The 12,238-nt window shown below is 38.1% G+C and overlaps 1 protein-coding gene across 1 annotated transcript in view; it reads left to right on the top strand.

The window, feature by feature from the left end:
• Positions 1-12,238, top strand: part of DIAPH2 (diaphanous related formin 2) — a 226,576-nt gene that overhangs the window by 139,075 nt on the left and 75,263 nt on the right. Inside the window, exon 25 of the mRNA XM_084268950.1 lies at positions 11,511-11,646. Coding sequence (XP_084125076.1) covers positions 11,511-11,646 — 136 coding nt within the window. The remainder of the gene's footprint in view (positions 1-11,510; positions 11,647-12,238) is intronic.

Genomic DNA, 12,238 nt, shown 5'->3' on the forward strand with positions numbered 1-12,238 from the left:
AGTCCTTTAGGTGCTGCTTCTGGTTTTGTTGCTGACGTTTTTGGTGTGAACATTTATGACAAGAACTACCATAGAATCATAAGGAAATTTATAGTGTAGGGAGACACTAAGAGGATCATTGAGTTTGACGTCCTGCTCAAAGCAGGGTTAGTGTAGAAATTAGTGCAAGCTGCATGGGACCTTGCCAAACGGAGTTTTGAGTATTTCTGTGAATGAAGATACCACAAGTGAGGGAGACTGTAATGATAACTGCTGAAGCCAAAGTAAACAGGGCCTATTGCCTTCCCCTCATCCACAAAGCCAGTCATCCAGTTGGAGAAGGCAGGTTGCTCAGGCACAGTTTACCCTTATTAAATCCAATCCAGGTATTTCAAGTGACCTTCTTGTCCTTTATCTCCCTGACATCGCTTCCAGAAGGAATTGCTGTGATTTTCCTGAAAACAGAAGTGATGGCAGTCTAGTGTGTAGTTCACCAAGCTTTCTTTACTCTTGAAGATGAACATATTATTTGCCTTTTCAACGCATTGGAGATGTCCCTTGAGTCACACAATTGTTTGATGAAATAGAGGGCCTTACAGCAATATCAGTTGCACAAACTGCCTGTGAGACAGTGATGGCAAAGGTTGAGACAAAGGTGGCACAGAGTACCTCAGCCTCTTAATCTTCCTTTGTCTGTCCTTGGAGCTATGAAAGCCCTTCTCATTGCTTTTCACATCCCTTGCCAGTTTTATCTCCATCTGAGCTTTGACTTTCTTAATTACTTCAATCCCTGGGCAGTATTCCTCCTGGATAGTAGAGCAGTCCTTCCACTTCTCCATATTTCTCTTGTGTCAGAGCTCCGTCAGGAGTTCTCTGTTCAGCCAAGCTGTCCCCTTCCCACCTCCTCAGCTTTCTGCATGGCAGGACGAGTGATTTTTGGCTGTGAGTAGGTTTCCCTTGAAGGTCAGTTACCCCCCAGGAATGCTTAACATACACAGTGTGTTTTAATTTGAACTACAGTGTGTATAAATCAAGATAACTGGTCTTTGTGAGTGTTTAGAATTAAACATAGCCCTTCAGAAAATTTTGACTTGTGTTTTATTGCTTTATATGACAGATATTACTTGTATTTCCCACTGCTTACCCTGTGAATCTGCATATGATTCCGCTGTGCAGAAGTGAGAATACTGACTAAAGAGGTTGGTTGCCGTGACAATTTTTCTTTGTCATTTGCAACCAAAGCTCAAAAAAACCTCCTGAAACTGTCTTTTATGTAGTTCAGCTAGTGTATTTGAAAAAGATGGAATATATATGAATGTTTTTAAAGATTAATCTAAAAGAATTTAATCAGGAGTATATTCTGAATGCACATCCCCGGGTCACAGGGAAAATTCTCTCTGTGTGTTCGTATGTGTTTATATACATACATCTAAAAGTATGTTTGGAGATGGCTATGTGTGTCTTATAGTGCACTAGTGCTTTTAGCAAGCTGTTTTCATGTTAAGAGAACAGCTAGTCTTTCGAAAACCTTGGTAAACTGGGTCATTAGAGGAAGTGCTATATATCAAATAGAAGAGATCGCCGGTTTTGATTACTTAATAAAAAATATGTATGCATCATCTTTTCTGATCACTTGCCTGCTGCAAGTTGGACAGGAACAGTGTTTAATAAATGCAGTTCCACATGGTCTAAGCATTCAGAAGTTGTTAGGCTGAATGACAAGATATAGAGAGTGTGAGGGGAGAAAAATTCTGGAACAGTCAATGTTTTTTTTTCATCTTTCATTCTTCTGATCAAAGTGTATCAGCAATACAGTGATTTTCCTTTGGGTCCAGTAGTTTCTCTTCAAGTTATTTTCTAACAAATTTTTCCATATAAATAAGTTTTTATTTTGTTTTCCCTAAGCAACAGTAGGAAAGGAAATTATAGGCAAACCATGTGGGCTGCTACAGTAACTGAACTTTCTTGGTTTCTTTGAGAGTCATATTGATTGCCATTGGAACTCTTTCTATACCAGCAATAGTTACCCCAGAAACTGACTTATATAACGAGCAAAATATCTACAACTGTCTTTAAAGCTGTTCATGTACAGTTTCTAGACAAATACCAAATTAATCTTTCATGCTTAGTCTTTATCAGCATCTGCCTACCTTTTGTGTGAGAGAGGAATAGGGGATTTTTTTTGTTATTTTTCTGATGTTAAGAGGAGGACAAATCACTGCATAGGTAGGACTTCACAGTCTGACACCATTAAAATTGCCCATCACATGACTGCAACTAGCCAGATAAATTTACAGCACTTCTGACCAAGCGTCTAACCAAACATTCCTTCTGAGCCATTTCAGTTCATTGAGCTGCGATACTGTGAATCAACCAAGAGACAGAGATAGAAGGAACAGAGTTTGTTTGTTCAATTATTTGTTTATAAGTCTATATCTGCTCCCACCTTATCCCCGAGCTTCTCTGACCATTTTCACAGGAAACATGATTAAAGCCAAAGGTGTAGTGAGCCAAGGAAATAAAGTTTGCATCACTTGACCCCTTAGCCTCTTACAGTTAGAAATCTTGTCCCTCGTGGCTGTCCTGCATCTTGCACAGTCTTTTCATTTTCTTTTTCTTCTTCTTCTTCTTTCCTCCCAAGGTGAGGTAGAATATTTAAAACTTTGAAGTGAGCTTTTAACTAGATTTTTCTTAGTACTTGTATCACCTCTGTCTCTATTTACTACTTTGTGCTTAAGTATGTCTTGATAACTTCATTGTATTCAAGGCATATCACAAGAAATAAGTAAAGCACTTCAGCATGACTTGCCTTTGCAAATGGAACATGATGCAAAATGAAGCCTGGAGAAAAAAAGGAGGATATTTATTCTTCTCTTGGAGCTGATGATTACAGAAAAAAAATGATCAGAATTAACAATAAGGATTGTTTGTGGATTTTTTTTCCCCTCTGCAGTTAAAATAGTAGATCAACTGAATAATAAAGTGTCTTTTATATTTAGCACTATTTTGAAGAAGAAATATGGTTTATTTTTTATTGATTTAGTCGTTTTTACCATTGAAAGTAAACACACATTTCTGTTGTCCTTGAGGAGAATAGAAACCTGATACGTTTTGTTTTGATAAAGTTTCAGGCTCTTATCAGATAATAATTAATCAGTTGCCTGAAGCAAGATGCCAGTTTGTTCTTTTCTGGTTTGGTTCTTCACTTTAACCTGCTGTCTCACAGGGTTTATATCCAATGATTTGAAATATTTTTAGTTTGTCACTTTCTGAATGTTTGTTTCTGTTGGTGCTAAAGTGTTTAAAATATCCAACAAATCTGCCAGCCCTGTGTTTGGAAATGGACATAAACTTGGTTTTCATCTGATTGGATGCCTCCTGAAGCTGTATGAAATACATACTTCAGCATTCCATGGAAAGGATTATTTATCTTACACTGTTCTTAAATGCTTCAGAATTTTTTGGCTCTGTGGGCTCCCCTGTTAATGCTGATAGTCTCAAAGTTCAATTTGAAGCCTAGAAAAACAAATGTACTAATGTCTGTGAGAATAATTCAGTAAAATTTGAAGCAATAACAATGAGTCATTAAATGCAGAGAAGCTTTTTTTCTTTCAATGCAGTAGTATTTTTTTTCAGTGTCTAGTACACAGCTTTATCAGTGGTGATTTTGTCCCTCATCTAGAAACCGTTGGTGTAAATGCAGCTCTTTGAATAAGGAATTGCATCTTTAAATTTCACTATAGATGTACTTAAAGAGAAAGAGTGGTATTCTACTGGAAGCAAATATTTAAGCAGATATGAGTAACTCTTCAACTGGCCGTATGAGAAATGGGTTCCTGTAAAAGACGGAGATAAACTGCCCTTTTCAATCAACACTGACTGTTGATTGATCATTACTGTGTGGCAGGGATCTTTTGGAGTAAACCTGTATTACAAGATGCAGAAAGTGAAAATTCCCCCAAATGATCCAGAAAGTGAAAATTCCCCCAAATGATAAGCCATTAAATAATCAATAAACTAAACACTTTTTACTGTGTGGCCAGTAGACTGGTCTTTCAGGATTTTAAGATCCATGCCCTATACCAGCCAGGAACCAAAACATCTCTTGCCTTCATAAGAAAAAGCTTTCACCCCAGTGGATTTGGCATCCTCAGTATAAACGTACCTGTAAGACCTTTTCTTCTTTCCAATATTTGCTTGTAACTTGCTTCAAGGTAAATTTCAAACTCCATGACTCGGGAATGTTTTTTTCTGCTCCTTTCTTGACATGTCCCTTGAATACAGCAGGTCACTGGCTGCAATAATATAAATCAATGAATATACAATACATAAATTAATACATAATAAACATATGATTTACTGCGAAATGCAATACATAGGCTAAATTCCCAGCTTTCCAACTCATAAATTGAGTTTATAATTCAGGAGTGGTTTGAAAGAAAGGCTGTACTTATTCATTGTTCTCCCTGGTTATTTGTCTGGGAATACAGTTTCTCCCTTATGCCTAAAAAGTAACAGCTCTTTAATGTAGTCTGAAAGATAACAGTTTTTGGCTAGCAAGAAGTTATGAAAAAATAAAGAATAATGAGCCTGAAGTATTTTCTCCAGTGAAATTTCCCAAGAGGTACTATCAAACGTGAAACATTGTCCTTATTAACAGGCAGTATATAGCCAGTCCTTCCTCTCCTCTACCTCAAAAACCCCCACAAAGACCCTTTTTGTGAGCTCTCTAAATTCTCATCTGAGTGTATACATCCAGCTAGTGCTGAGAAGAATTATTTAAATCGCAATGTTGAACAAATAGGGAATTATCTGTAGTCTAGGAAAGTTTCTAAGTAATGCAACTGGAAGCAAAAGAACTCGTGCAGGAGTGGTAACTCGCCAACTTTATTAACAAGCTGTTAGTATTGCTAGGTAAGTAGCTACTCCATTAGTGACATAAAAGGTAAGGATCACTTTTCTCTTGGAAAGTATGCAAAAGATGTAAAAATAAATAATAGTAAAAGAAATATAACTGAATCCCAGTGTGTTTGAAACACTTCACAGTAGGCAAGCATAGAAATACCAGGCAGCATCGATGGGTTTGGGTTTGTTTCAGACAGGTCTTGTTTCTTTGGTGACATGCTTGCCCTTGTGAACATGGTAGAAGCAATACATGTCATATTTCACTATAATAATGCTTTTGATGAATATTTTCAGATGCAATATAGGAAAATGTGGTCTAGAGAAAACTGAGATTTTTTTCATGATCTGAGAAAGGAACAGGATTCAACCCTTTTTTTTTTTATTTGCAATTTTTCATTCCATAGTTTTAAATGGACTCTGCAATCAGTGCTGGTGGCAGCAAGTCTGAGTAATACTGTTATTCCCAGGTGTTATCTTGGAAGTTTATAATGTTTAAGTGAGGATTTTAAATCCTCATTCCACTCTGGAAACCTGGCATAGTTAGGGGTTTTGACTATACCATTAGTAAAGCTGTGGATTTAATGGATGTATTGATAACCCCTTACTGGCTCAGACTCCCTCTGGCAAGATTGTAAGGCTGAGAGACCCCTATTCTTGCAAGCTCCAGATGCTTACACCTCCACTTAACATATTGCTCTACAGCTGCCATTCACAGAATCACAGAAGGTTAGGATTGGCAGGAACCTCTGGAGATCTAGTCCAGCCCCCCTTCCAGAGTAGGATCACCTACAGGAGGTTGCGCAAGATCATGTCCAGACAGGTCTTGAGTATCTCCAGAGGACATTCCACAGCCTTTCTGGGCAGCCTGTCCCAGTGCGCTGCCACCCTCAGAGTAAAGTTTTTACTCATGTTCATACAGAACTTCCTGTGTTCCAATATAAGCCTGTTGTCCCTTGTCCTGTCACTGGGCGCCACTGAGAAGAGTCTGGTCCCTTCCTCTAGACATATCCAGCCTTTAGGTATTTATAAGCATTCATCAGATCCCCTCTCAGTCTTCTCTTATCCAAGCTAAACAGGCCCAGTTCTCTCAGCCTTCCTTCATATAAGAGATGCTCCAGTCCCCTCATTGTCCTCACAGACCTCCACTGAACTGTCTCCAGTAGTTCCCTGTCTGTCTTGAACTGGGGAGCCCAGAACTGAACACAGTATTCCAGATATGGCCTCACCATGGCAGGGTAGAGAGTGAGGATAACTTCCCTTGACCTGCTGGCCATGCTCTTAATGCAGCCCACTGTCATGGTTAGAAGGAAGCTGACTTTCCTCCAGAATCTTCACAAACATGTTCTATAGAGTCTTAGCCTCATCATTTTGTTTGTTCATGTATCATATTAAAATAATTTGATAATTTGAATCCGTGTTTACCTTAATTGTGATTTCAGATTGATCACTGCATTATTGCATCTTCAATTAGCTTGCTGATGTTGTAGTAAATTATAGCTCATTCACTTCCTTAAGTTCATATTTACTTGCTTATCATGTTTAGGAAAAACAAGCTAATAGAATTGGATTATCCTGTCAAAAGACAATATGAAGCATGAAGTGGGCGGTGTAGGAAACTTCCAGAAAAAAAAATGCAGATGAATAAGCCTGTGTTTTCAGTGTTGTGGGGTGGTTTTTTTTCACATTTACTATTTCTTTGGAGTGTAATACCACCCAACCTCTGAAACACTTTTTTCTGATACTCCATCAGCATGCAAAATCTTTCAAACCTATGCAATTGAAATTCATTATTTAAATACTTTGCATCAGTGTACAGGGCAATGTGTGCAATTCTCACACCCTCTGTTAAAATTGGTTGAAAATTTCAAATCAGAAACTTTGAAACCTTTCAACACATCATAGTCAAGGTCCTGTTGTTTAAGCAGGATGATGTGTTTAAAAACACAGTTCATCCATTGTGCACCTTCGTTTCTCTGCAGCTAAGATTGGTTTTGCTGGGTTTTAATTCGTTTGTTGGGGGTTTTGTGAAGATAATAATATAGTTTTGTTAGTGTGTAAGCTCTCTGTCCCTCTCAGGAATAACCTGAATTAGCCATGTGTATTCTGGTATCCAAGTACTGATTTAAAGGAGCCATTAAAACAGTCCCAAATCTGCCCACTTAAGGGCTATTTAGTAATTGTTTCAATATATACTGTTAACTAACACATGCAGTTTAGTTTTTCATTGGTAGCCTTAAACTTCATTTAGTAAACACTGAAAACATCATCTAACTTAGCTCATTAGACAGCTTTAAGTGCTTTTTGCTGCCAGCATGTGAGCTGTGTGGTGAGTTTATAAGCTGAAGGAGGGGAGATATCGATTAGATATTAGGAAGAAATCCTTCCCTGTGCGGGTGGGATGCCTCTGGTGCAGGGTGCCCGGAGGAGCTGTAGCTGCCCCTGGATCCCTGGCAGGGTTCAAGGCCAGGATGGATAGGGCTTTGGGCACCCTGGAGGGTGTCACTGCCCATAGTAGGTGTGGGACTGGGTGGGCTTTGAGGTCCCTTCCAACCCAAACTGTCCTATGGTTCTATGACTGTCAAACACTTGTCCCCACCTGAATAATCTGTAATAATATAAAAATAAGACATTTCATGTCAGATGTAATGGCCTTTATGCATGAACCATGGGGCAGTATCCCAAACGTAATCTTTTCTACTTGCTGTTCCCTGCCCTCTCATCAGGAAATTAAATTTGTCTGCTCTTGTTTAATACCAGCTCATTGTATCTCTTTTCCATTATTTTTGTAAGGATAACAGTGTATTGGAATATGTTATCCTCTAATGAATACTCATGAAAGATCTTTGTTTTACATGTAATCTGCTCTATTTTAACTCTTTTTATTTCTATAGATTAATTTCCAGTTAATCTGAATTTGTTGTTACGACTGAAAAAGATTATTTTTTTTTTCCTTGGAACTTCATTTCATATTTTGCAGTTGCAAGGCAAATTTAGGGAAGGCCTGAGGGATCGCTGGCAGCCTTCATTATTGGTGCATGACTGCTTTGTAGCCAACTGCATCTTTAATATCCAAGGAGATTTGTGCATTATGGTTTTTCTTTCTTCTTGTTTTTCATAATTTACCTTTGAGAGCCTATTTACAACCATGTTGGTGTATGAATATCTGTTTGTCTGTCAGAATGTAAGATATGTACAGAATGCAGGAGATACATGAATTTTTTATTTGCTGCTTAAGGAATCCAAGCTATAAACTGCCAGCCCTGAGTGCAAGAGCCTTACGTCAGTGAATCCTAATAAACACAAGGGGGAACATCAAGCTACATGCCCCTTCAGCTAGCTCCCATAGCAAGAGATACTATTCCTTGCTGAATCTGCCTCTCTCCTAGGAGACAAAATAATTTGGTTTGGGGTTTGTTTATAGAAAAAACCAAATTCATGCTTAAACTTTCTCAAACTTTTAATTTGCGGTTGACTTAGCAAACCTGCATGCTGTTAAAAGTACAGGGGGGTCATGAATAGCACATCAGAAAAAGGGATTGTATGCACTACAATGTTTTTGTCTATTGAGATTCCCATATTTTCAGTTTTTACATGCACTTACGTGTTTTGGAAAGGCAGGATCTAGACGAATACCTTTCAAAATATTTCCTAAAGCTGTCTGGAAACCTTTGATTTTTAACTGTGGTTTGCTTCTTACTTTGTGACACTTGTCTGATTTTAACTGTTCTGTTAGTTTGATTTTATCTTTAATTAAGTAAAGGAGTTGTGTAGTGTGTACCTATGAACACTATTATGTACTTTGTCGCTGCAGAGCACATTGCAGTAAGAAAACCACTGATAAGTTGTTTTTTTTTTTCTCCCCTCTTTCGAAAGCATTGCTAATTACAGAGCGAGCTTTTCATTATTCAAACACAGCTCCACCTTTTCGTGATTAGATAATTTACCTGCACAGAAAGGATATCACTGGCATTTGATGCTTAAAGATAACCTGAGTTAGCATTGCTCTTTTAATAAAGAGGTCCACTAAAATTCAGGAGTTTGGGATTAGAATATCTATAAAGGAGAATAAAAGTGTGCCAGGGAAAAGAGTGGGAAGCATGAGATGATGTCCAGATTTCATTTAACTGGAGTTTTAATTTAGGATTAGTGGGGCCCAAATAGCACCATGGTAAGACAGGTGCAGAAGCATGTCACCTTTGTATTAGAAATCATTAGGCTTGTCCACAGTCTGGAAGTCTAGAAAGTGAGGTAATAGTAAATAATGAAGTAATCGAAGCCACATGAGAGAGAAAAATAACCCGTTTCAATAAACTGTAGAAAAAAAGAACTTAAAGGATGAATAGTGTGATTCAGGCAGAGCAAATGCTATAGAAACCATCTGGGTCAAAATTTACCTTTATTTACAGTCACCTTTGATCAGCTCTGAAAAACTGTGTTCAAATTCATTAGCAATATTAATTCAAATATAAACTGTTTATGAATACAGATGAATACATACTTTGCTTTCAACACATACCTTGAAAACATCTGGGAGTATGGTCTTGCAAAAGATTTATTTCCAGCTATCATCCAACTCTGACTAAACGTAGGTGTCAATGACATAACAAATAGAAAATGGTCAGACTGCCTAATGGAGAATAACAAGTACCTTCCAGTTGGTTTGGTTCTGAGATACCTTATGAAAGAAGGGGATTGTGTGTACTAAATGATGGCTGTGATTCAAATAGATCACCCCTGTTCTTTTTTCACAGTATTCATTTGTAGTTGGTATGTAGACAAAAAGAAGGTATGTTAAATTTCAAGGAATGTGGCATAAAACTCTTTGGGTGTGTAGGAGTTTCAGGAGAATTGGGGATGGCAGTGAAGAATCCACTGTAATCCTAACCAGCAACACTAGAGCTGTTACCAACCACTTACCAGAGTACTACAGCAAAGCTGAGGGCGTATGAGACACCTTTTTTTGCTCTAGAGTTACCTTTTTCTGTTGCTATGAAAGTGTTTCTGAAGCTGTATGTGTGTGGTGCTGCATTGCACCCTGAAACGGCCAACCTGGGGACCAAGAGTCCCCAGGGGCCTGTGGGTGGGATGCATCAGGGTTTCCTCTGTCCTGGTTCGACCACTGCAGAACATGCTGGCTGTTACTGCCCTTTTGCTGCAACCTGTACCTGTTGTAACAAGAAGTGGTTGGGAAAAGCTCTGTGCATGTGTATGAAGGGATGGGTGCAGATAGATGAAGATAGGCACTCTCACCCAGTTATCAGTGTTATGGTATCTTAATCTTCAGGAAGATTAAACCTTTAATTTGACTGGCTGTTGTTTGAATCGTCGTTGGTAGCCAGCATATTTTATGAACTACACCCTGTATTTACATTCAGTCTCCCTTCAGGTAGGACTTGCAGAGTCTGGTTTAAAGTGAATTTTCAGATACAGTAACTTTAGGGCTTCTTTGTTGAGTCTGCTGTTAGAAAATGTTAGTTTTCCTGTTAGAAAATGTGACAGAATCTATGATCTAATCATAGTATGTCAATGGCTAGTGGGCTACTAGTTCAGCCATGACATTTCTTATTTGCTTTCATAAGATTGTGGGCATTTACTTTCATTACAGCCTGTGAAGTTGCAGTAAAATGAAATCTCTGTCAAGTGTGATTGACTGCAGAGACAGAAATGTCCAAAACAAAACGGATAAAGCATTGATTTTCTTCTTTAATTCCCTTTTCTGAAAGAAAAGGTGTTTCTTGGCGTGATTGGTTATGTGATGGTACAGCAAATGCTGTTCTTGGTCCAATTTTCAAGTGGGTCTACAAGTAACATCACTGGTAACTGGTATCCAGAATCTCTGTGATACAATATCAGCTATTAAAGAGGGAGCTATATGTAGTATTTCACTTCAGTGAATGTTTTGTATTTGGTGGCATTTGGGAGCCTTGGATTATCAAATAACTATATAATCTATATAAACCTTAACAATTCAAGATGTTTTGGATAGGATTTTCTTTGTGGAAGTGACAGTCCTTGGAAGTTCCTCCCTAGCATTCACTCAGCAAGGTGAATAGTCATCTTCATTTATAAACATGTGAAATATCATTTCTGAGGAATATATTGGATGGTGCAGTGTAAGTCTGCCCCAAATCACTTGACAGAATTTTACTTGTCGAATAACAACTGATACATCAGCTTGGGTATTTACAAAGCCATCCACAAAGAAATCTTTTTCTCTTTGTACTTGTGAACATATATGATTTTCCTACTTTTAAGGCACGATTAAATTGCATAGGAAATAAAGTAAACATTGGCATAGAAATCACTTCTCTTATGCCCTGTGCTTAGTAAGTATTGATTGTTCAGCTTTTTAAGCTGAAATGTCATTAATGAGCACAGGCTGTTTAATTCTGGACATTGTTAGATCCAGTGGTTTTTTTTACTCTTATCACTGATTGTTGGACCTAATGTGTTGGGACTCCCAAAATCATGTGAAGCCCAGGCCTACAGTACATATAGGTGGAAGATGTTAGTAAACTGTGGTTTTGAGAGGGAGCAAGGGTATCTATGCAAACAAAGGGGGGTTTTGTCATTATTTCTAGTTTTCTTCAATATATGGACACCTATGTTCATTTTATGTAATGCAGGAGGCAGTAAAAGAAAACAACAAAAGAAGAGAATTGGAGGAGAAAACGAAGAGAGCCAAATTGGCCAAAGAGAAGGCTGAACGAGAGAAACTGGAGCGGCAGAAGAAGAAGCAGCAGTTGATTGATATGAACAAAGGTAAGGCATCGCTTTCAGTGGAGAGATTTATTAGAAGATATGTAAGAAGTAACAAGCTGAAAACTATTCCTGATCAATATGAAAAATGTTTCCTATCAGTTTTGAAAGCTGAAAAAAAGGTTAACTTCTCTAGGAAAGATTCTGTTTTGTATTAGCCTGCCTGATCCTGTAATTCCATACCTGCCACTTACTGTGTGTAATGTTCCTTTCAAGGTGTTTTGGTTTGTGTTATTAACTTGTTTTAATTTGTAGCAGTTAATTGTTTGGGTTTTTTTTTTATGGATGTACTTCTGAGAAGTAATATCTTACTTGCTTTGTTGTTAATTTCATTCTGTAAACATCTCTGTAATCAAAGTGGTGGGACAATTAACAGTGGTCTTTTTAGGCTTGGAGGCTCCATGTTATAATGGATGGTTTCCAAACAGCCCCAGTAGGAGCTGGAAAATGGGGTTGACCTTGCAGCCTAAGTACAAAATGACATTTCAGCATGCGAAAAGGCCATGTGTTGAGTTTGTCGGCTGTGAGAATATTGTGTTTAGCATGAGGCCACCCTAAGAGAGGAAAATAAGAAAGCAGAAAAAGAATTGAGTGG

Source organism: Gallinula chloropus (assembly GCF_964237585.1).
Source record: "Gallinula chloropus genome assembly, chromosome: 11".
Classification (NCBI taxonomy): Eukaryota; Metazoa; Chordata; class Aves; order Gruiformes; family Rallidae; genus Gallinula; species Gallinula chloropus.